This window comes from Corythoichthys intestinalis, chromosome 3 (genome assembly GCF_030265065.1).
Source record: "Corythoichthys intestinalis isolate RoL2023-P3 chromosome 3, ASM3026506v1, whole genome shotgun sequence".
NCBI lineage: Eukaryota > Metazoa > Chordata > Actinopteri > Syngnathiformes > Syngnathidae > Corythoichthys > Corythoichthys intestinalis.
Window position 1 is genome coordinate 24,743,227 of NC_080397.1, and position 26,245 is coordinate 24,769,471.

A 26,245-nucleotide genomic window follows, 5' to 3' on the forward strand; every position below is an offset into this window, starting at 1 on the left:
ATATATATATATATATATATATATATATATATATATATATACTGGACTGTCTCAGAAAATTAGAATACACAATATTCTAATTTTTTGAGACAGTCCTGTGTATATATACAGGACTGTCTCAGGAAATTAGAATACACAATATTCTAATTTCCTGACTGTCTCAGGAAATTTGAATATTGTGTATTCTAATAGTTACCATCAGTAACTAGTCCCCATCAATTATGACCATTTTCAGACAATTTTTTGTACCTCAAAGAATATCTCCCCTTTCAACTCGTTAGCGTCTCTCTCCCCGCCGCCAAGCCTCTTCAATGGATTCTTCTTCAGCAGCTAAAAAAACAATCTGAGGTGAAGATCAGACTCTCATTTATCATATTCATATTTTGTATTTACCTTCTGGATTATTGTCACGGCGTCTGGAGGAAGGGACGGCGGGTACGTAACGTCGTCATTAACGATGCTGTCAAAAACTTCTTCCTCGTCCTCACCCAGAAATGGTGACTTGCGGAAACAAACCATGGCAAACAAATGAGCTAGTGTTTGTTGTTGGGGGGAATCAATATCAAATACTTCAAAGTTCTGTTCCCGGATTACAACATGAAATCTAGTAGTATGATCATTTTCCAGATTTCCCTTTATAAATCATTGGTTGTATGGATAGGCAATTTCATTTGAAGGCACTGTCTACATTTTGATGATTTGCTTATACATTAAATATGTGTGAAGGTAAGTGCTGAGAACACGGGGACAAGCTAAGAGCAACTGAGTGCTGAATCTGAGTTATAGCCAGAAATTTTTTGTTGTCTGGATTTTCCCAAGTTTGCAATTTGCACAGCTTGTATAGAAATGCAAGGGGTGCAAAATTACACATCATCTGCTCACGTACACTACTGTTCAAAAGTTTGGTGTTGACCCCAAACTTTTTAACGGTAGTGTACAATAGACATTTGCAGTTTTTATTTTCCTTATTTATTTACAAACACTATTACAAAGTAACACAGGCGCATTCCTATTTCTAATACCATGTTTCACGTTGGTGGCTATTCTCTTGGGTCTGTATTTGTCTTCGTGCTAGTGCTGTGGTGGAAAATAGCAAATTCTATATTTTCACTTGTAGATGGCGTCATAGAGTGAAATATTCTGAACTGTCAGAATATGTACTCAAGTGGCAACCGTAACTTTATATACTGGTAGCTGGGTGCAAAGGTTTGTGTGTACACCTTGCAATCGGCAACCATGATTTGACATAGTTGGTAAATTAATGAGCTGCGTGAGTATTCTGTGAATTAAAATGTTCAAATAGTGAGCACTTAATTCTGTTCAAACACATATTCTGTTTAAGATTAAACTCAATTTTAAATTAGATATGTACAATACAGTGGGGAGAACAAGTATTTGATACACTGCCGATGTTGCTGGTTTTCCTACTTGCAAAGCATTTAGAGGTCTGTAATTTGTATCATAAGTTCCCTCCAACTGTGAGGGACGGAATCTAATACAAAAAAAACAGAAAATCCTGTATGATTTTTAAATAATAAATTTGCATTAAATTGCATGAAATAAGTATTTGATACATCACAAAAATCGAACTTAATATTTGGTACAGAAAACTTTGTTTGCTATTACAGATACCAAACGTTTCCTGTAGTCCTTGACAAGGTTTGCACACACCTCCATGCAGATCTTCTCCAGAGCCTTCAGGTTTCGGGGCTGCTGCCGGGCAACACGGACTTTCAGCTCCCTCCATAGATTTTCTATCGGGTTCAGATCTGGTGACTGGCTAGGCCCCTCCAGGACTTTAAGATGCTTCTTTAGTTGCCTTGGCTGTGTACTTTGGGTCGTTGTCATGCTGGAAGACCCAGCCACGACCCATCTTCAGGGCTCTCACTGAAGGAAGGAGGTTGTCATCCAAGATCTGGCGATACATAGCCCCATCCATCCTCCCCTCAATACAGTGCAGTCGTCCTGTACTCTTGGCAGAGAAGCAGCCCCAAAAAATGATGTTTCCTCCTCCATGTTTCACGGTTGGGATGGTGTTCTTGGGGTTGTACTCATCCTTCTTTTTCCTCCAAACACGACGAGCCGAGTTTAGACCAAAAAGTTAAATTTTGGTCTCATCCGACCACATGACCTTCTCCCATTGCTCCTCTGGATCATCCAGATGGTCAGTGGCAAACTTCAGACGTGTCTGGACATGCACTGGCTTCAGCAGCGGGACCTTGCGTGCGCTGTAGGATTTTAATCCATGACGGCGTAATGTGTTTCCGATGGTTTTCTTCGAGACTGTGGTTCCAGCTCTCTTCAGGTCATTGACCAGGTCCTGCCATGTAGTTCTGGGCTGATCCCTCATCTTCCTCATGAACAGTGATGCCCCACGAGGTGAGATCTTGCATGGAGCCCCAGAACGAGGCAGTTTGACCGTCAACTTGAACTTCTTCCATTTTCTAATAATCGCTCCAACAGTTGTTACCTTCTCACCAAGCTGCTTGCTTATTTTCCTGTAGCCCATCCCAGCCTTGTGCAGGTCTATTATTTTATCCCTGATGTCCTTACACAGCTCTTTGGTCTTGGCCATTGTGGAGAGGTTGGAGTTTGTTTATTTGTTTGAGCATGTGTCTTTTATACAGGTAACAAGTTCGAACAGGTGCAGTTACTTCCGGTAAGGAGTGGAGAACAGGAGGGTTCTTAAAAAAAAACTAAGAGCCGAAATATTTACTAGTTGGTAATGTATCAAATACTTATTTCATGCAGTTAAATACAAATTTATTATTTAAAAATTATACAATGTGATTTTCTGGATTTTTGTATTAGATTCCGTCACTCACAGTTGAAGAGAACTTATGATACAAATTACAGACCTCTAAATGGCTTGCAAGTGGGAAAACCAGCAAAATCGCCAGTGTATCAAATACTTGTTCTCCCCACTGTATATATACCGTATATAAACATGTCAAGCTGACTCGATCCTTCAATATGTGCATGCGGCTCAGAGTTTTGGCTATTCCATGCAAACTGGGTCGAAATGGCTCTTTGAGAGTTAAATGTTGCCAACCCCGAGTTAATGGAACCTGGCACTGGCACAATAAAAATGAATTGCCAACCATAATCCACAATGTTCACAATACCAAAACACGCCACGTTCAGGTCATGAACTTTCACTGAACAGCGTCCAACACTGCTAGCCTCGTTATTTATGTAAGAACAACGTAAAGATGAACTCGAAGAACTGTTATTGGCTTCTCGGTGGCCGGAACTGACCTCACCCACTAGCATCTCATAAATGAGAACACCCATCCCCCACCAGTCGACAGCCCGTGTGTAGTCGTCGTCCGTCAGAACCTCCGGCGCCAGGAACTCAGGCGTTCCGCAGAAGGTGGAGGTGCGATCTCCGTGACCGATCCCTGACAAACAAAAAATGAATTGGGGCAAAATGAAAGTGGGCTGAGGATAAACTAGAGAATCCTCCCACCTTCTTTACATAGTCCAAAGTCAGTCATTTTGACAAAGCCGTCGGCATCCATCAACAGGTTGTCCAGCTTGAGGTCTCTGCATGAGCACGATTCAGTCAGTCGGTCAGGTTGCGAGAAAGAGTGAGGTAAGTGATGGCTTACCGATAGATGATCTTGTTGACGTGCAGAAACTCCAATGCCAGCAGAACGCAGGCTGAGTAGAACCTGCGTGAGATGGTGAGAGAATGAGCAGATTAAATAAATGCCAAAAAAATAAATGATATAACAAAAGTAAGACAATAATTTCATCCACATTTTAAAAATATACATTTTTGGGGGGGAACCCAGTCATTTACAGTGGTATGAAAAAGTATCTGAAACTTGGAATTGCTCACATTTTTGCATACAATCACCATCAAATGTGATGTGGGCTTTGTCAAAATCACACGGATGAAAAACAGTGTCTGCTTTACCTAAAACCACCCAAACATTTATAGGTTTTCAGTTTTTAATGAGGATAGTATGCAAACAATGACAGAAGGGGGAAAAATAAGTAAGTGAACCATCACATTTAATATGTTGTGCCCCCCCCCCCCCTTTTGGTAGCAATAGTGCAACTTCAACCAGACGCTTCCTGTAGCTGCAGATCAGTCTGGCACATCGATCAGGACTAATCTTGGCCCATTCTTCTCTACAAAACTACTGTAATTCAGTCAGATTCCTGGGATTTCTGACATGAATCGCTGTATTTAGGTTATGCCACAGTATCTCAATGGGGTTCAAGTCTGGACTTTGACTTGGCCACTCCAGAATGTGTATTTTGTTCTTCTGAAACCATTCTGAAGTTGATTTACTTCTGTGTTTTGGATCATTGGCTTGTTGCAGCATCCATCCTCTTTTTAGCTTCAATTGTCTGACAGACGGCCCCAGGTTTTCCTGCAAAACATCCTGATAAACTTTTGAATTTATTCTTCCATTAATGACTGCAAGTTGTCCAGGCCCTGAGGTAGCAAAACAGCCTCAAATCATGATACTCCCTCCACCATGCTTCACGGTGGGGATGAGATGTTGAAGTTGGTGAGCTGTTCCATTTTTTCATCCACACATGACGTTGTGTGTTATTCCCAAACAATTCAACTTGGGTTTCGTCAGTCCATAAAAAAATTTGGCCAAAACTTCTGTGGAGTGCCCAAGTGCCTTTTGCGAACCTTTTGGCCATAGTTTTACAAATAGTTGATGCATGCACAGAGATATTGGACTGTGCCGGTGATTTCTGTAAGTCTTTAGCAGACACCCTAGGGTTCTTTATTACCTCTCTGAGTATTCTGCGCTGAACTCTTGGCGTCATATTTGGTGGATGGCCACTCCTTGGGAGAGAACCAACAGTGCAAAACTCTTTCCATTTGTAGACAATGTCTCTGACTGTCGATTGATGAACATCCAGACTTTTAGAGATGGTTTTGTATACTTTCCCAGCTTTATACAAATCAACAATCCTTTATCGCTGGTCTTCAGACAGCTCTTTTGACCGAGCCATGATGCACATCAGATAATGCTTCTCATCAAGACAATTCTTACCAGGTGCGTGTTTTATAGTGGGTAGGGCAGCTTTAAACCACTCATCAGTGATTGGACACACACCTGACTTAAATTGTTTGGTAAAAATTGGTTTTATTGCTCTTTAAGTCTTCTTAGGCAGAGGGTTCACTTACTTATTTTCCCCCCTCTGTCACTGTTTGCATGCTATCCTCATTAAAATATGAAAACCTTTAAATGTTTGGGTGGTTTTAGTTAAAGCAGACACTGTTTTTGCATCTGTGTGTTTTTGACAAAGATCACATCACACTTGATGGGGATTTTATGCAGAAATGTGAGAAATTCCAAAAGGTTCACGGTCTTTTTCATACCATTGTAACTCATCGGTTGTGAAGAAAAAAGTTGATTTTCTCTATATACAGATTCTTCTATTCTCTTAATGAACAGGAGATGGCGACACACAATTCAAGAACAAAAAAAAAGCAATGATCGCCTATGATAAATACATTTGTTAGGGAAAGAATAATTAAAAGCTGGCCAGCTAGGACAAACGTCCCCGAGAACCCCACGCATGTGCCCCCAAGAGGATCTGCCCGGAACAATGTTGTTACTCTTACTGTAAAAAGTAATTAGTTACAGTTACTTCTCCCAAAAAGTAATTGAGTTAGTAACTCAGTTATCCCACGGTAAGAGTAATTAGTTGCTGACGTTACTTTTCATGTTCTACATGTTATTACATTATACATATAACATCTTTCACATTAACAATGTTTATATTAACTGATTAAAGAATAAAAACACTATATACAGAATTTTACAACATTTGCTATTTATTTGAATCAAACATATTAGTCTATGGATAGATAGACTATGGATAGAAAGACTTGTAGTTCTTAAAAGATAAATGTTAGTACAAGTTATAGACATTTTATATTAAAACCCCTCTTAATGTTTTTGTTTTAATAAAATTTGTAAAATGTTCAATCAAAAACTAGTAGCTCGCCATTGTTGATGTCAATAATTACACAATGCTCATGGTGCTGAAACCCATAAAATCAGTCGCACCCAAGCGCCAATAGATGGCGACAAAACACCAAAAACAAGTAAAAAGTGGACATGACACTGTGCTGTCATTTTAATCTGTTTGAGCGGGGCATGTGCGTTAAATGCGTCAAATATTTTAACGTGATTAAAAAATTAATTACCGCCCGTTAACGCGATAATTTTGACAGCCCTAAAAATAAGTAAGTGGTAAGTGAATTTACCTGGTCTGCTGTGGAGTGAAGGCTCTGTTGTGTATGTGAATCATGAGATCTCCTCCAGGTAGAAAGTCTAGCAGGAAGCAGACGTGTTCCCTGGTCTGAAAACAAGCGTGCAGCTGGACCAGGAAAGGATGGCGCTGCATCCTGATCAGCTCCAGGATCCTCTTCTCGCTCATCAGGCTACACATACCACAACACCTCTGTACCATATGTGTGAGGTACATTTGTGTCCACCTTCACCTACCTGTCCACCTCGTCACGCGATACCACCTCAGTTTTCTTCAAGGCCTTGACTGCGTAAAGGCAGCCTGTGGGCTTCATTTCAGCCAGCAGCACCTGAATGCAACACAGTTACTACAAACTACTACTACAAATTACAACAGTTCCAAAAATACAACCACAACTAAAAAATAATAATAAATACAAGAACCACCATTTTATTGAGAACAAGCTGCCCGCCCTCCCATGTTAAATGGATTGGACTTCTCTCGCAGTCACTGAAGCGCTAATGATGAGAAAGTATTACCTTGCCAAAGTGACCTCTACCAAGCACAGAAATGTAGTGCAGGTCTGACATGTGCAACCTGAAACATAAAACAGGTTGTGTTGTCCTTGTTTCTTCATGTGTTCCTGTGAGTATTTTGTGTGTTCTGATGTGATTTGTCTCTTGTATATCTGCTTCTATGTCTTAGGGTGTTTGTTCCATTTTTTGCATGTTCATACTAGGGATGTCCCGATCCAGGTTTTTGCACTTCCGATCCGATACCGATATTGTTTTGCACTTCCGATCCGATACCGATACTGGCCAATACCGATACCGACCTATCTGAGCATGTGTTGAAGTTTAAAGTTATTTAGCCTCCTTACTTAGTTGTCAGACTCATGTTGAAAAAGGTTTTAGTACCCTTGATAACAACTAGCCAGCTGAATTAGGTGAGTTTGAATAACACACAACGGTTAGTAACAAGAAACTGACCTGTTTATTCAGTGACAAACACAAAACATTATAAATAACAAACAGAAATGGCATAGTCAGTCAGTAAAACGTGCAAATAATATTGTTAACTGTCTTAAAAAAGCAAAACACACCAACAACCTCAGTGGAAAATCCCATAAATCCCCCAAGCTATTAGATGCTTTTAATGTTTCGTGCATTAGTTACAAAAATTGTATAAAAAGCCTCTCAGGTTTAAATAAACGACTATTTCAGTATCAAGTTAACATTTTAAAACAGTAAATAAAATACTCAAGTCCCCATTCTGTATCAGCAGCTTTAAACTACATTCAATTCATTTAATTTTGCGAATCAACTGTTAAAGTTGTTAAAATTGCTCCAGTTATTCCATAATTTCCCTTCTGTCTACTTTCGACATGTGAAAGTTTTAAAACTGTTTTGAAGATAGATTCAAGTCAAGATTTTGCCGATTTAGGAGTATTTTAAAAAAAAAAAAAAAAAAATTAGGTTCGCTTGGAAGGTTCACAACAGCCTACTAGGGAAGTCTTCTGCTTTAAGATGGCGGCTGTTTACTATCGCATCTGGTTTTCAATACTTCAATGTTGCTAACACAGTCGAGTCTGTCGTGTAGCATCTGGTTCTATATACATATGATATCTATTATCTCCAGTAAAACAACGTTGATGTAGTTTGTTGCGGCTGTTAGCAGAAGTCAGGTATTCTTGTGTTTTTTTATCCAGCGGCATGAGTTGAGCTAAAGCCGTGAGTTGAGCATTGGCATTACCCGGGTCTAAGACAAGTTATGCTTACTTTCGGGACGCAATGCAGTCAGTTTCTCATTGCGACCCGAAGACCGCGCTGTGTATTAGTTCCGCTTTACTTGACATATTTCAATAATCGGAATTTGGATGTTTGTGAATCGTTCTCGAATCTTCAGCGGCCGAATTGCGTGTTGGATGGTGCGTCTTTACTCACGTGAGATCATGGCTCGTCATCCAGAATGAATTCTTCGGCAATGACTCTTGTTATTCCCTTGTTATTCGAGTGCCAGTTTGTCACGCATAGCAAAAGTTTCTGTCAGTGTTAGTTGCGTAGGACCTTTCTTTTTGTCTTCGGTTTTCTTAACATACTCCTCATATTGTTTGTGGTGGTATTTCGCTAAATGCTTGATTAGGTTGGTTGCATTAAAACTTACAGCTTTACCACTACGCTTGACTTCATTGTGGCATATGTTGCTCTCTGCCTCTTCGTCTTTGTCGTCCTTTAAGGTGAAATGATCCCACACAGCTGACATTTTTACCGATAAAGTCTCTCGGTAAATTGGGAGACGGTAATGTAAATGTAGTGTGTTGAAGGTGTGCCGTAAAATGCGGACCGGATTTTAGGGAAACCGAAGCAAAAACTGGAATGGATTATGTAAATTGGTGCGCTGGAAAACCCGGACCGAATTTTTAAAAACCTGGATCGGAAGTCTGGATCGGAATTTTTCCCGTGTTCCGATCTGATGCGCATTTTTTTGCCCATATCGGCGTCTGATCCGATCCAAATATGGGATCGGGACATCTCTAGTTCATACTAGTGCTGCTGTGTGTAATATGTATCCTTTCGTTTTAATACATTTGTCTTCTGACGTTTGTGCGTTCACACATCTTGTGTTAACTCGTGTGTTCTAATATGTGTTTTGTTTGTGCTCAACTGTGTCAAGTATGTTCTGGCCAGAGGTGGGTAGTAGTAACACGTTACATTTCCTCCGTTACATTTACAATTGTAACTTTTTGAGAAAAAATTACAAGAGCAGTGTAACAATTCAGGTTCTAATGTGGAGGTTGTGTTTGCATGCTGCTCCTGAATGAGAGAAAATAGATACCACTGTTTAAAAAAAAATCCAACATTGTAAATAGTTACTCTTAAATTGAGCATTCTTGTCACCAAATGATTTTAACTTTTACTATTTTTGGATGACTACTTTTACTTTTACTTGAGTAATATTTTAAAGAAATGCTACTCGAGTAAAAATTTTGGCCAAACTACCCACCTCTCTTTCTCGCTGGGGTGTTCTCAAGTAGTTCTTATGTTTCTTATTCTGTATTTTTTTCAAATGTGTGTGTTGCTTGTAGTGTATGTTCTAATATGTGTGCGTTTTGGGCTTTTAGGATGTACTTGCGAGGAGAGGCTGAGTGGTCTTCACATTCATTTCTCCTGCGGGAGGACGACTGCACACACAAAACATAATGTAACAATATAACTGGCAATCTCTTCCAAAGAATCTTCCGAATACATTACATTATCATCTTTTTAAAATCGACAGAAACTTGACAAGGTCACCCACTGTGATAGCCAGCATCCATCCATTTCTGTTGCGTGGTTTTAGAGCCCCCTAGTGGCAAGTTATATTCTGTTATTTCGTTTTACAGTGGTACCTCTACACACGAAGTTAATTCGTTTCAGGACCTTGTTTGTAAGTCGAAATGGTTGTATTTCGAGCAGGATTTTCCCATAGGAATACATTATATTTCCATTAATTAGTTCCACAGCCCGAAAACCTACACTCAATCCTTAATTCTGCTGGTACTATTGCAAATAGCAACTACGCAGATCAAAACAAATAAAAATTATAAATAAAAATCAAAATAATACCATAATAATGGCAATAATAATAATAATAATAATACCTGTCATAGTGTAACGAATTGGGTTCCAATGTGGCGGATGTGTTTTGCGTGGTGTACCTGAACGAACCGCGTGGCTGACAGATTGAGAGAGTGCATTAGCGTTTTTACGTTCACTTTTCTTGTTCTGTTGTTGGGTGTCAGCTGCAGTTGACATTAGGCTTGTTGTCTTGCACAAGTTCTGAAATGATTAAAAACCTGACAAAGCTGGCGATTTCTTTGTCGATGTTACATAATAATTAGGGCTGCAGCTATCCAATATTTTAGTAATCGAGTAATCCACTGAAAATTCTATCGATTAATCGAGTAGTCGGATAAAACATTTTTAGGTGAAGAGCAATTATAAATATACATGAGAAAACAAGACATTTCATCTAATATTCAACCATTTTCAGTCAATTAATGTCTTTATTTTCAATACACATTGTTTTTTAGATCTTATAAAAATTTATATATTTATATATATTAGGAGGGCTGTCAAAATTATTGCGTTAACGGGCGTTAATCAATTTTTTAAACTAATCACGTTAAAATATTTGACGCAATTAACGCAGATGTCCCGCTCAGACAGATTTAAATGATGGTACAGTGAAACGCTCACTTGTTAATTGTGTTTTATGGAGTTTTGCCGCCCTCTGCTGGCGCTTGGGTGCGACTAATTTTATAGGCTTCAGCACCCATGAGCATTTTGTAAGTAATTATTGACATCAACAATGGCGGGCTACTAGTTTATTTTTTGATTGAAAATTTTACAAATTTTATTAAAACGAAAACATTAAGAGGGGTTTTAATATAAAATTTCTATAACTTTTACTAACATTTTTCTTTTAAGAACTACAAGTCTTTCTATCCATGGATCGCTTTAACAGAATGTTAATGTTAATGCCATCTTGTTGATTTATCGTTATAATAAACAAATACAGTCCTTATGTACCGTATGTTGAATGTATATATCCATCTTGTGTCTTATCTTTCCATTCCAACAATAATTTACAGAAATATATGGCATATTTTATAGATGGTTTGAATTGCGATTAATTGCGATTAATTACGATTAATTAATTTTTAAGCTGTAATTTAACTCAAATAAAAATTTTAATCGTTTGACAGCCCTAATATATATATTACCTAAAAATGCCATTACGTTTGCACACATCACTTAAAAGTTCGGTGTTTTCCCCATGTGTTTCAATTGAATTTCTATTTGTGTCAAGCTACTTTTAAGTTCTATTCAAGTTTTAAATAAGTCTAAACTGTAAGTCCTGATAAGATTTTGAGTTTTTGCAGTGTTCAAAGTAAATGTATGATACAGTACCTGCTGTATTGGAGCACATTAGGGACCAGTGCTACTTGGTGTTTTATCCAGCAAAGACTACTGAGCTAAAGTTGACAGTTAGCATTATTAAGTTTTTATTTTACACCCTTATCACTCTATAGCAATATGTTTTCACAGATTAAATAAAGCCTGTATGTAAGACACGTTAGCCACGCATCGACAGTGGTCATAATAAATAGAAACCTCGCCCTCCGCAGGGCTAACGTTTATTAGTGCTTGGATCTCTACTGCTTTAAGATGGCGGCTGTTTACTAACGCCGCTGACTCTCTCATTTCGCATCTAGTTCAACATACATGTGATCTCTATAAGACGCATCAGACGCTACCTGCTACCACCGTAGCATCATGAGGGCTAATTTTTAGCAACGTCGGTGTCGTTTGTAGCGGCTGTCAGCTGCAGTAAGTTTTTTTTTTTTTTTTTTTTTGCTACTTCCTCTACGCGCGTGACATCAGCGCGTTGTACCGCGTTAAAAGTAGTCCGGGCAAAACTTGATGCTTAGAGCTGTCAAAATTAAACGATAACTCGAGGTGAATAAAATTACTCTGATCAGTTTTTAAACTCAAGTTACTCGAGTTGCTCGAGTATTCGTTCCAGCTCTAATAATAATAATTGTCACATTAACTAATAAAGAATGGCGAACGGAGGTCGGAGGAGGACAGTCCAGATCGTAGACATTCTACGGCCGTATTGTCGAGCCAGGTCACGGACGCGCACACCACGCTCATATTTTTCTATCATTTTCATTTTAATGGTAAGCGTCACCTTTTCCTTTTTTCCACCACCTGGACTAAAAAGACACCAAATCATCAATCAAGTCTCACCCTTATTCGGAGCGGGTTCGCTAAAATCACCGATGTTGATTTCTCTCACAAGAAGATCAGTCGTGCGTCTGTCTTGCGGGATAAAAAAGAAACTGCGGCGCTGTCATAAATCGTCGTATTTTGAGCATGTCATCAGATGTAGAAACAAATGGCGAGTCAAATTTTACCTCGGATGTCGAAAAGATCGTGTGTCGAAGCGATCTTATGTTGAGGTACCACTGTAATTAGGCATATCTTTGGCCAATGGCTACCCAAGCTAAGACTGGCCAACGTTCTCTCTGAGGCCAAATAAGACATGTTTAAGCTTCTTCTCATTGAAATGTATCTGCTTGCATTCGCAAGTATTTATATTAATATGTGATTGGATTGATAGAGTGCAGAGAAATGAGCGCTTACATCAATATTTGTCACTTTCTGCATATCCGCGCAACTAGACTGTTAGCGCGATGTAAGACTCATTACTTTTCTGTTCATTTGTATTTCAGAAACCGTAACACAAATATTTACATAAAGCACACCAACATATTTTAAAGCGAGATTACGACTAGGGTACAAAAAAAAAAATCACCCCCCGCCCCATTAAATTGTCTTAAAATGATGTGTTACCATTCAGTTCAAATTCAAAGTTTGTACCAAGCTTTAAACAGCTTTATTTTGATGGTAAAATTGGGCGGTTTAGAATGGGATAAATTTTGTGTGTTTAGTTTCTCACCATCTGCTGTTGACTTGTTTCTGAGGTGTCATCAACATCCGACATGTCACAATCGTCCTGCGTTACCTCCTGGTGGTTGGGAGGACTTCCGCTGGCCACCAGTTCCTCACTGTACATGAACAACAACAAACAAAATCGCAAAAGATTGTGACATTATCATGAAAGTTGTCGAGCAGAGGTCCTCGTCACCTTGACAGTGGTGATGTGCAGGCCTCAGGGGAGGGGATAGAGGTGGAGTCAGCAGCAAAGGAGGCGTAACCAGGAAGAACGCTCAGCATCATGTGAGCCCATGTGGAAAAGTTCACATTCAGCTGAGCTGCACGCAGGAAGTTCTTACCTTACACACAGACATTACGTCAAACATTTCAATGACAGACAAGGTACAACTCCCTGTAGCTGCACTAAACGCATGGTGGGTGAATGCTTAGCATGTCTGCTTCACAGTTCTGAGATCAAGGGTACAATCCCGGGCTGCGGCCTTCCTATGTGGAATTTGCATGTTCACCCCATGCCTGTGTGGGTTTCTCCAGAAACTTCGGTTTCCTCCCACATGCCAAAAAAATGATTGAAACAACCAAAATATCCTTACATATGATTGTGTGCGTGAATGGTTGTTTGTCTCCCTGTGCCCTGCAATTAGCTGGCAACCAATTCAGAGTGTAGCCTGCCTACAGTTCAAAGTTAGCTGGGATAGGCTCCAGCACCCCCTCGTGAGGGTAAGTGTCTCAAAAGATAAATTCATGAATAAATAAGAAAATACATATTTTATGTGTGCACATATGTGTGCGTGTGTGTACCTCTCTCTTTGGTGAAGATGCATTGCTGGCGTCGTAGTTTGTTTTGTCGCTCCACCACCGTGTTCGTAAAGTCAAACTTCAAGTAGAAATATTATAAGACAATTATTACAAACTTTCATGTTCAATTCAGGCTGCCAAACAAATTGATATTAAAATGTGTCAAGAGCAATAACATTTTGTTGTGATTATGGCTGTCGTTATGTACAGTCATGTGAAAAAGTTAGGACACCCTATGGGAGCCTTTGTGTTTTCTAACATATTTGGTCATATGGATATTTAATATCAATTTTAACAATCTTGAGAGATTCAAGTAATAGAACTAAACAATTAAAACTAAAAAAAAAAAAAAGATCTTTTATAACTTTCTGTAAAACGTAAATTTAAATAAATGCAATTTCTGTTGAGGAATAAATTAGCACACCCCCACATTCAATCCTACTTAAAATGGCTAAAATCACACACAGGGGTATCACATCAGGCGCACATAATTAGAACATCCTCACCCAGTGTTTTGAAAGAGGCTTGCCTTACTTAAACCTCACATTTAGTTTGGTGTGCCCCTGACTGTGGAAGTGAGCGAAAACACCATAGTGAGATCAAAGGAGCTGTCTGAGGCCTTCAGAAAGAAGATTGTAGACACTTATGAGTCTGGTAAGGGATTTCAAAAGATCTCAAAAGATTATGAAATCAGCCATTCCACTGTCCGCAAAATAGTCTAAATTCAAAACAACTGTCAACATACCCAGGTCTGGCCGTCCAAGCGCGTTCACTCCAAGAGCTGACTGCAAGATGCTAAAAGAAGTCTCCAAAAACCCTAAAATGTCATCACGGGACCAACAGCAGGCTCTTGCTACCTTTGATGTGAAAGTGCATGCCTCTACAATGAGAAAGAGACTTCACAAGTTTAACCTTCATGGGAGGTGTGAAGGAGAAAACCTTTGCTCTCAAAGAAGACCATGAAGGCCAGACTGAAGTTTGCTAGACAAAGACCAGGACTTATGGAATAATGTTCTTTAGACAGATAAATCTAATGCCCCTTTCCCACTGAAACTAGTGGGTCAACACGCGTTTTTTCCAAGGGGATGCAACCTACTAGCAATTGGCATTTGGCACCTTTCCCATTGACCAAAAAAAGCCAAATGTCTTTTTTTTTTTTTCACCTGTCTAACCCCCCACCCCTCCTCAGCCGTGCATAAGGTTACGTGACATCACCACGCTAAAATGCACTTCGACAAGTGCGACCGAATTCATTCAGTTCAAGGAAGTAAACAATGCACAGCAACATGGAAGCCTCCTTTCCGTTCGTGTTCTCTGTTTTCATGCTTTTTACTGCCCTCAAAATGATCGAAATTCAGCAAAGGATCAACACTCTGCTTGTGCTGAGGCAACGTAGGCGACGTGAATTCTTCTACTAGCTTTGTTATGAGCATCGACGTAACTACGGTTGTGGGGCGTGTTAAATGGGAGGCGCGTGGCACGTTGTTATGATGCATCACGGAAGAGCCTATGTCACCACGTAGATTAGGGTGTTGACTGTTGACCCGGGGTTTTGCTTTCACACTGCATGACGATCAGAGCCGTGGTGATTTTAATGCGGGTCGCTTGGCGGGTTGATTGACAAGGGTCGAGGCGCAGGGCCGGTCCAGCCTATACGCAGACTATGCAGCTGCTTAGGGCCCCTGACCACTAGGGGGCCCCCAATCTGGCAATTGTTTAATTTATATTCTATTTTGTTTACTACTGTTTGCTTTTAATGACGTTTGTGAGTTTTGATACTTGATTACAAGCTTGAAAAAAATAAAAGTTCTTCCTTAAGTTCTTTCTTTCCTGTTTTAGAAAAAGGTTTGGCGCTATCTACTGTAAGTACTGACAATCATTTGGGGTGAGAAGTTTGAAGTATGCAGTTTAACAAAACCTGATTAATGGAGGTATGGGTTGGCTTGCATGTATGGGTTTCACAGTATACTGTGACGAAATGATGGGCCAAAATTATGGGCTCCTTTGCATTATTTTGCTCAGGGCCCCAAAATGGCCTGGGCCGGCCCTGTCGAGGCGGGTCACTGCACCTTTCCCACTGCCACCAAAAGCCGATTGTTAGTGGGTTGACATGGGGTTTTTGGCCAGTAGGAAAGGGCTATGTAATTTTATTATTTGGACACCAGAACAGAGGACATGTTTGGTGTAAGCCCAGTACAGCATTCCAGGAAAAGAACCTTATACCAACTCTGAAGCATGGAGGTGGAAGGTTTCATGGTTTGGGGATGCTTTGCTACAGCAGGACCTGGCCAGCTCACCATCATTCACCATTAATTCTATCGTGTATCAGAGGGTGCTTGAGGAACATGTGAGATCATCTATGAAAAAATAAAGCTGAAGCGAAATTGGACTCTGCAACATGACAATGACCCAAGACATACCAGTAACTCCACCAAAGACTGACTGAAAAGGAAGAAATGGAGAGTCCTGGAATGGCCGAGTCAAAGCCCAGATCTTAATCCCATTGAGATGTTGTGGGGTGACTTGAAACGGGCTGTACATGCAAGAAACGCCTCAAAAATCTCAAAGCTGAAAGTATTCTAGGGCAAACTTTCTTTAGACCGATGTCAAAGACTGATATATGGCTACAAAAAGCGTTTCACTGAAGTTATTTCAGCCAAAGGGAGTAACACTAGCTATTAGGTGGTAGGGTGTCCAAACTTTTTCCTCAGTGAGAATATGCATTTTTGTTCTTATATTTGGTTTAATGAGTAAAACAATGTTATTTTTTTGTTCACCTACAATTAAATCACTTTCTTTTTCAGAGATAGAGAAAAACAAGATCAGACATTGATATGTGAACATTACTTCATAAAGAACTGAATATTTAATGCGGTGTCCTAATTTTTTTTTTTTTACATGACTGTACAAATTTTGTATGGGCCAATAAATTTGGATTATTTTTACAAAAATGTCAATTACAAGAGTTCGCATTAAAAATTCTGACAACTAATTAATCTGCCGATTATTTAAAACGATATGTAAGAATAAAATAATTCACTTACAACAATAAAGAGATTAGACTATTTTGCTATGTTTTATTTTACAGAAAGAAATTTCCTAATTTCTACAAAATCATTCAAAAGAATCATTGTCTGATTCATATTTCTTTTTATTTGTACTTTTAACCGCTTCGCTCCCGTTGGCTGTAGGCAATATCACAGCCAAGTGTTTATAGTGACCTCGAATTTTGATCATTTGATGTCTTCCTATTGTTGACATTGTGAAACTGAGTTTAGCATGCATTGACTTGTTCGTAGACTATTCTGTACCTATTCTGTATTCTGTAAAAGAGGAGGATATTTTTAGAAACGGGTCCCACTCACTTACCATCATCATAAGTGGCGGGTGGTGATCTCTCATGCTTATTTTTACATCAGTGAACACACTCTTCCTCATATACTCAACGGTCACGTTTCTATATTAACATAGGTAGTTATTGTTGTAAAACATAACAAATGTCATGCTTAGTATTTAGTGTATGCTTAGTTAATTAAACGGAGAGGTGGGTACTAGTTACACGTTAAATTTACTCCGTTACATTACATTTACTTCAGTAACTATTTGAGAAAAAAAGTACTTCTCAGAGTGGTTTTAGCCCACCACACTTTTTAATTTTACTTCAGTAGATTTGTGAAGAAACGTGAATCTTACTCCGCACTTTTTTATTTAGTTTGGACCATAGCAACACAGATAAAATGATTAAAAGCCAGGAACAAAATTTTATTCTTTTGTCTGTAACATGGTGTAATCACATTACTCCATAATCCCAATTAGACGTAAAAATACATTCACATGGCTACACATTTTTTTTCTTTAACCCTTTAAGGTCTGGGCCTATTTTGTCTGATTTTGCATGCCTTTGAAGTTGCCTTTATATTTCAAAGAAAGAATTGTTTACAATGTCCTGGTTTGGTCCCTTTTTTTGTGACACCTTGAACTTCATGTCCAAACTGTTGTTTCCTTCACTGACCAATTATAAATCATCATTTTGGGCCCAAAAAGACCAAAAATTCCAAAATGGTTTTGTCAAAATTTTTAATATTGATGTCCAATTGACAACCAAACATGCGTAACGAACCGTTTTGAAACTTTGTAATATTTATTCAACATGTTAGGATGAACATTCAACCAAAAAAATTTAGAATAAATAGTCTTATATTTGACAATTCAACATAAACAACAGGTATAGCCATAGGCGTTTTTTGCCTTTATACATGCTCTAGTCAAAACAGGTTATAATACAGCAGACCAAACAGTGAAGAACAGTGAAAAAATATATACCATCTAACACAAAAAATGTTTAGAGGCCATCTCTTTATGAGTTTAGGTATTGCGGCCCATCACCTGATGAAAACTATGTACACACAATCCAGCTTCTTGAACACACATTTATATACACAAGTTGAGAAGACTGATTGTGGGGGAAAAAAAAAAAAAAAAAAATATATATATATATATATATATATATATATATATATATATATATATATATATATATATATATATATATAAAACATTGGGAAAAAAAGTATTTTCAAAAATATTTACAATAAACAAGTTAAATTTTTTTCAGGCATGCCACTCCAAAAAACAAGTTTCGTTCTGGAATTATACACAGGGCTACATCATACAGCGCACACTTCCATGGGGTGTCGGTCCTCTTTCCACCCTTCCATTTTCATTTCACTTTACTTTCATTGTCACTATAAATGTACATGAAAAAAAGTCAGTATTTATGAAAATAATAAAGTATAAAATAAAAATATATACAGCAATAAATAATAATGGAAATTAATATGTATGACAATAGAAAGAATACCATAGCTGAATATGTGCTACATCCCTAATCTTCATATAGAAAGAAGAACACCACAAATGATAAATTCCTGCCTGGGATACACACAGTGCACGTACGACTTTGATCTAATATGCACATTTTATTATTATATACACAAACACACTTATATTGCATCAAAATTAACGTTGTCATGCAATATCAAAAGAAACTTTCAAAAGTAACTTTTTCAGCATAAAAAAAAAAAAAAGTGAGTTGGCTTACCTCTGCTCGTCGATGGCGTCACCCACGTGTTCAAATCCGTCACTATCTTCACTCGAGGACTCTTCCGGAGAAGACGATGATGACGAATTTGGACCATCCTCTTCCTCAAGTTGATCAAAAAGCACAATTGCTTGCGCTAAATTTAGTTTTCCGTTCATTCTCAAAGTCACACAAAGTCGCTTGCCACCTCGCTGCTTCAGAACACTCCTCCCTCTCGTTCGGTGGAACCTTGCACGGCAGTTATATTTATAAAAAAAAAAAAACGCATTTTGTGCTTCCACTGTGACTTCGAAAGGGTTCGTTTGATTTGTGTTTTTTTCATGGAGCTTCCATTTTGAAAAAGGACAAGAAATGATGGAAATATAGACATAAACAAATGATCCATGCAGCGTTTTAATTTTTTTTTGAGAGGACAATAAAACTATAAAACTTAAATGACAATATCTCACGTTTTAGTTGGTCGATTGACTTCAAATAATAACAAGAGTAAACCGCAACTTTCGCACTTTAAAACGAGACCAACCAACGGCATGTGGGTGACGTAATTAAAACGTGAGGGCGCTTCAAAGACTGCGTGCGCTGAGGGCGCGCCGGCGCGTCCTTCGACTCTCAAGGGTTAAAGCACCTAAGCGCTGCTGTCAACATGACTTGAAAGCACGGATTTCAACCTCTCTCCCATCTTCTATTTGGCACCGATAGACCACAGAAAACCGGAGATGTGATCGTTTTCATTTGATGGTAGTAAAAAAAAAATTCCACTAGAGGGCATTCATGCTCTTTGGCCGGGTGATGTTTCATTTCTGTAGCGTTTTGTATTTGGAATTCAATAATTTTTGTGTATTTTTCTCGCCTAATATAGTCATGTAATAGCCTATAGTACAGTATAATAATAACAGTTCAGGTGTATAGGTGTACTGCAGCTCGTAGTGGCAACAAACCACTTGAAGGAGACCAAACTCCTGCTTCTACTCACGGTGCTTACAAAGATCTAGTGTTTGTCACTCCAAATTGTAGAGTTGGGCCACACAGGTATAGATGCATTTAGCGATGGCACTGTTACTTTAACCAAGGAGATTTCAGATTAACCAAGAAAGAAGAGTTTACCTGAATGTGGAGGAGGCCTCTGGGTTCCAGTCGCCACACGTGTGAGCAGACACCACGCTTGTCTTGGCCTTGTTGGTTCTGGTTCTGGTTCTGCCGGGCCAGGAGCCAGTCGAGACGCAGGAACCCTAGCGCGCACATGTTGCCGCTGTCCCTCCAAAACACATCAACCTCTAACTCACGACTCTGCAGAAACACGCAGAGTTCAAACATTCATAAATGAATAAATGTGATTGAATGAACTATTCACATTCAGTCAGCACACACCTTCCACTTTCCTGTGACTCTGGTCGACTCCAAATTAATTTCAGATATTCTCAGAAAACTGCACCAGTCCCTCTGATCCGAGTCAATTCAAGTCATTTGGTCCAAGTCTCAAGCAAGTTCCAAAATTTTTTCTGTTGTGGGCATGAAGTCGAGACAAGTCAAAAGGTTAAGTTGAGTCAGGTCAAGTGACAAGGTTGTCGAGTCTCGTCTAGCCGAGTCACGAGATTGTCAACTGAAAACCAACCCAACTCGTGTTTTTGGTGAAAACCTAAAGTAATAGCTAACGAGCAATTGGCTAGCTAGAGCAGCAATTTGGAATGTACGGACGTAAGTATCTTAAAATTACAAAAGCGTGACGTAAAATTAACTCATTGACTGTTATTGACAACGATAGATGTCCCGTTTACTTAAACTGGAAAAACTGGCTGTGAATACTCATCTTTGAGTGTAATTGCTAACCCATTTTGACCGGTCAAAACGGATTGGTCAATACCAGCCTGGGAGTTATCTTATTTGGCCAAAAATACACCAGTCGGACTCACGTGAAATCTAATTGCCTAGAATGTGGCTTGTGAAAAAAAATGATTTTGACTCCCCTGAGCTAGAGAATGTCAATCAAAACTGTAGCCTTGTCCATATACTTTATGATGGCAAAACCTATTGTGTAACAGCCCATAAAAATAATAGTGAAGACCTTGATTTTTTTTTAATGGACCCTAGTTAAGTAAGCGGTCCTCAAAGAGCTCCAGCAGAAAGTGGTAACTTCAATGCGACACAGTATGTCTGCTTCAAATTTTTTGAGTCAGTTAAGCGAGTCTCGAGTCATTGCCTCCCAGCTTGAGTCAAGATAGGTCTCGAGTCATTGTCTCACGAGCCGAGTCTCGGATCCTCCTGTACTAAGTGGGTCAAGTCCAAGTCTGTGTTTTTTTTTCTTCAAATCTGAGTTGAGTTGAAAGTCATCAAATTTGCGACTCCAGTCCAATTGTCTAGATGTTCTAGTTAGGGAATATAGGATTTTTATATCCACAGTAAATACAGTATATGCATAGATACAATATTATAAATGTCAAAATGAATGAGAAAATCCATGTCGTGTACAGTGTGAGTGGACAGAACGAGCTAAGGTCTACTCACCCACTCCAGCGCGAGGCTAAAGGTTTGATCCCAGGTCAGCTTGCCCACCGCCGCCCAGCGCGTTCTGCCCACCTCCCTTCCATCCAGCCTCAAGGTTGCGCTCATCTCTGCCAGTAGAAGTGTCAGTTTTCAATAACAACAAGTGCACCATGTAAACAAGTATCTTTCATGGGTTTCTAGGGTGTACAGGCAAGTCCCAACTTTTATTCATTGTTTGAATATTTGGAAATCGTCTCACCAGAAGTTGTGTTGTCAGCGGGAGAAAACAAATCTTCGCATCCGAGCAATCGCACCTGCAGCTTTCCTGGGAAAGTAAACCATAAACAGGAAATAAGCATCAAATGAAATTCTAAAACAGTAATGGCTTTCAAAGTAAAAGCTTTAATAATCATCATCAAAGTAGAGAGATGTTGAGAGCGGCTGCGCTCATTGCAGGATGCCAAGAACAAGGATTTGTGTCCTAGTTACATCATCGTCAGCTGCCGTCTGATTGGTCAAAGAAACAGATTACTCCAATTCACCAAATTTGTGCATATTGAATACATACAACAGCAGCTTTTCTTCATAGTTTATAGAAAATTGAATAAATATTAACATTAAATATTTTTGGGAACCTTATTAAAAGTAACCCACTGTAGACTTTTGTATAGATCTAAAACAAAGGGGAAAAAATAGTACATTTTTTTCAAAAATGCAATGTTTTTTCCATAAACAAAAAAATGTTACATTTTGGAGCAGTTTTTTTGTATTTTACTTAAGTTTGTTATTACTATTTGCATTTTAGATAGGGTTATTACATTTATGCTGTATTTAATTTTTTTTTTTTTATAATTTATCATGTTATTTTTGCGTAATGTAAATGTCTTATTATTTTGTATACTAATGTTATTGCTCTGCTTTTATCATTGTATCAATATGTTAATTTCTATTTTTATAACACTATTTATTTCATATTTTATCATTTTTTTTTTTTTTTTTGTATACTTAGAACGTTAAAAAGGCTTTATCATTCATTCATTCATTCATTCATCAGTCATTCCTGTTCATCATTATCATTCTTTATATTATTTCATATTCTATAAAATGGTTTCTTTTTTCCAATTTATACTTTTAAAATCTATAATTTTTCATACTTTCATGCATTTTTAATAAAATTTCATACCTGTCAGTGAGGTTGGTCTGTTGGACAAGATGGCTGCCGAGCAGAGTACTGCATCCGAATGGGCGCCGGTCCGCTCGGGCGTGGCCCTTCCACTATCCCTTAGACACGCCTCTAAGGACACCCGCAGGAGACGCAAACGCTGGCACGAATGCTCGCGCAGTGTCTCCCCCTGACGTGAAAAGAAAAGAGACAGTTGCTGACTTCTCATCTTGGCCTCCTGACCCTTGACAGTGTCCGAGGAACTGAAACGTACCACCGAGTGAGCCTCGGGGTTCGGCGAGGAGACAGCGTCTGTTTGAGCCAGCGTGTCCTCAGCCAGCCGTAGGGCATCGTGTTCGCGCTGCGTGTAGTGACGCAACTCTGCCAGTCGGGAGTCCGCCTCAGTCATCCCTGAAGAGATCGAGAAATGTTGTGGGCGAATGCCATTCAAACTCCAGCCGTTTACAAAAACAAACAAAAAAAACCCATGTATAATTTACTAGGAGTGTAACGATACATTGACCTCAGTTGGATGAATTTGATAGTAACGCATAACATTGATCAACATCATCATTTTTATGATACTATGCCATTTTGTTATTTTGGACAATTAGAGTGTCCAGAGACAAGGCATATGACACTAATCGCTTGTTCACAGACGCCTTTGTTATGACAACGAGGTGCTAATTTGCAGAGAAGGAGGAGAGCATCTTCTTCCCTCCTCCTTTCCATTTTGCAAAAAGGCTCTGAAGTTGGGGCAATACCCCCCTCGGTTGCGCACCCTCCCTTATCAGGGACAATGCTCACATTCCTCAGGAAATGGCTTCATTTCCCAAATGAAGATCGTAATCAGAGCTATCCAGAGTAATCAGTTTTGCTTACAAGTACTTTAACACAGTTCTGGGACTTTTTGAATCACACTGTGTCGAAATCTGCAAATATGCACACAAGTACTTAACCACACTTGCATGATCATTTCCCTGTGAAAGGCTGATTTTCTTTTTCTCATCTGAAAATGCTGATCATCTTTTATGTCTTAACACCTGGCTAAGTCCGGAGGAGTTACTGAAAGTGTATGTGCCAAACTGTGGTACAGTATTTAACAACTTCTGAATTCATCATTGGATTTTGTGCAAAAACAATGTGTTCAATCACGATGTATTGCTAAAAGCAGTTACAGAATTGTTGCTCAGCGCTAACCATACACTTTCGAGCAGTTGTTTTTAACCTTACAAACACCACGAGTTTCACGTGCGCATTGACCGAACACTTCGGAATCGAATAATAAAGCTTTTTTTTTTATTTCAACAGTGATACATCTATCAAAGCCAGCAGGCTAATATCGATGCAAATTCTTCAAGTTTTTTGGATGCATGTTTGTAAATAGATGTGCCTGTACTCAATAAATCGTGAGGTTGCTTCTGTCTCTGTCGCTATACCAGCACGATTCACATACATTTTTATAGGGATTATTCTCACATACATTCACATACATACATAGTTATTTTTTTAGTGCCATGTTTGTAGAGAGATGGGCAAACAATACCAGCGACTTAATTTTAATATTTAAGGGAACCGCTATGTGTCGACTCTCAACTGGCGTAGGTATCATCATCAAGAAAAAAACGTTACGTGATTACATTTTCGGGACAAACGAAGCTTCAGACATCATCAGTCACATGACAGCTGTCATTGGATACAAACTCCGACACTTTCATTTAAAACACGGGGGTTCATTTGAGTGACACAAGCTTCGGAGCTTCAGGTTTTTTTTTTGCCCATCACTACTCTTTATTATCCTTGCAAGCAAGACAATAGTCACAATACTTCTTGATTTATTGATTCATCCTGCAGTACCATCTTGCAATTCTCAACCATCCAACCAGCCAGTCAGGAGAACAAGGCGGGAGCTGCAGAAGTGACCACGCAACCATAAACTATCATGTTGAATACAATGTTGAACTGCAAAGCAGTTCTTGTAGATAGTTGAATTTCTAAAGCTTTGTCTGAAATACATTTAATTTCCTCATTAAAAGTGGGCAAAGAACGTCACTAAAAGCTTTTTTGGACGGGAAACGATGTTTTCGCAAGTGAGACAAGAAGAGCCATCGTCCAATCAGCAGCTGCATATTTTTTTAAAGTTCCTCCCATGAAACGGATCTCGTTTGGCTTTTTCCCATATTGATATGTAGAATATATTTGTAACGGATATATGGAACAATCAATCCAGACCTGTTAAGTTTCATGATTTGGTCGGGAGACTCCCGATTTTGACCCCAATGCTCACGCCTCACGATTAGAAAGCCAAATCTCCCGATTTTCCAAAAATGTCAATTTTTTTATTTTTATTTTTTTTACGTTTTTGTTTGTCACCGTTTTGTAACGATACCATTCGGCCCGATTCGGAAAGTGACCAACAACGAATAGCCTCAATCGCCGTCATTTTATGCGACGCTCGAAAAAAAATTTTCGTATAATTAATCAGTATGATAAAAACTTTAAATGACAATGTCATTGAATGATTAACTCAGAACATCAACAGAATGCTATTTAACTATAAACAGAACACGAAGGATTAATAACTTTATAAAAGAAATTTGCAGTACAAAATAAAACTTGAAAAAAAATGGTTGCATTTTGTCTTAGCGATTGTCGCGCGTGCGCGTCATCGGGGTTGGCAAACAGAAATCTCCCTATTTGCAATTTCTACAACTTAACAGGTATGTCAATCTGGAATGCCAGGTTAACGCTTTATACAACTGTTGGCAAACTTTACAACACATACACGTCTGAGAACGTACACCTGGAATTAAGCGGAAAGTTAACAGTGAACTGGGCCCAAACCTGAAACTCTAAAACTGCAATACCCAGATGTTTGCAGTATTTTGAAGCAGACCTTGGTGCGTTGTGATGTCTGCTTCTCGGTCGCTTCGGGCCTGCGCTGCTTTGATGATTTGCAGGCGGAGGAGCTTCATCTTGGAGCGGCTGTCCTGCAGCATCTGCTGCGCCGTGGACAACATGGGGACAATACTGTGGACAGGCAGGTCTAGAAACACGTGGACAATCGCACAGGTTAGTAGGCATGTCCCCAATCCAATCACATGATCAGAAATCGGGCCCGATCACGCCATTTTTAGAAGATCGGAATCGGGTGAAACATTGTTTTTTTTAAAAATGTGTTTATTTTTATTACAAACTATGAAATGATTGGCTGACACTGATGGCAGTGAAACAAGATAATTCCTTCAATGCCATGCTTCCCAGTTAAAATAAATAAAAATTAGGGATGTCGCCAATTGGATCACGTGTTTGGACATTGGGCCCAAGCATGTAATTTTTAGATCAGAATAGCGTGCAAGATTTAAGATTTTTTTTTTCATTATTTAAGATCTACAAAGCAAAAAACATTAATCAAAATGCACAAAGTTATCAAAAGAAAAAAAAAACCAGATGTTTTGTACACGCATTTTTTAGAATATCGGAATGGAATCGGGTGGGAAAAGATCGTGTTTGTAATGGCTATAAAGCTACAAAATAATGAAGATGGACAAGTATATATCTTCAAAAGAAAAAAAGGTATGTTTTAATTATGTATGTGATATATTATTAAATTAATTAATTGACGGGGTATCAGATAAGGTACTCGGTAGCGGCGGATCCCTAAAATCAGATGACTCGGAATCAAACTCAGTCCAAAAATATGTGATCTGGACAACTTCAGGTTAGTGTATCAAATAATGGGATATTATCTATTCTGGGGATGCTTTCAATTACTGTCTGAAATCACATTTTTGTCATAACTCATTTTCATAAACTCCTCCCCAGTTCAAATGGATTGGACATCTTAAACGGCAGTCAATTAGTTGAATGTTTAGTTGCAATTGAGTATCGGTTGATCAGGTCTTTTTGTTTCTTTAAGTCAAATTATCGTTTTTGTCACACATTAGTTGTTAATTTCCTTTCCTG

The 26,245-nt window shown here is 38.8% G+C and overlaps 1 protein-coding gene across 2 annotated transcripts in view; it reads right to left on the reverse strand.

The window, feature by feature from the left end:
* The window catches only part of LOC130912997 (serine/threonine-protein kinase N2-like), a 41,326-nt gene that overhangs the window by 6,759 nt on the left and 8,322 nt on the right, over positions 1–26,245 (reverse strand). The window contains exons 4-21 of one of the 2 annotated variants that reach the window (XM_057831229.1): positions 25,176–25,325; positions 22,554–22,690; positions 22,301–22,469; positions 21,377–21,442; positions 21,139–21,245; positions 19,741–19,923; positions 13,539–13,614; positions 12,931–13,057; positions 12,742–12,850; positions 9,363–9,415; positions 6,774–6,831; positions 6,492–6,583; positions 6,251–6,427; positions 3,612–3,674; positions 3,470–3,546; positions 3,259–3,401; positions 394–501; positions 250–330 (exon numbers count right to left, since the gene is read on the reverse strand). In XM_057831229.1, the coding sequence (XP_057687212.1) occupies positions 250–330; positions 394–501; positions 3,259–3,401; positions 3,470–3,546; positions 3,612–3,674; positions 6,251–6,427; positions 6,492–6,583; positions 6,774–6,831; positions 9,363–9,415; positions 12,742–12,850; positions 12,931–13,057; positions 13,539–13,614; positions 19,741–19,923; positions 21,139–21,245; positions 21,377–21,442; positions 22,301–22,469; positions 22,554–22,690; positions 25,176–25,299 (1,950 nt within the window). In that variant the 5' untranslated portion in view covers positions 25,300–25,325. Of the gene's footprint in view, positions 1–249; positions 331–393; positions 502–3,258; positions 3,402–3,469; positions 3,547–3,611; positions 3,675–6,250; positions 6,428–6,491; positions 6,584–6,773; positions 6,832–9,362; positions 9,416–12,741; positions 12,851–12,930; positions 13,079–13,538; positions 13,615–19,740; positions 19,924–21,138; positions 21,246–21,376; positions 21,443–22,300; positions 22,470–22,553; positions 22,691–25,175; positions 25,326–26,245 lie in introns of both variants that reach the window. The other variant, XM_057831228.1, reaches the window with a different exon arrangement.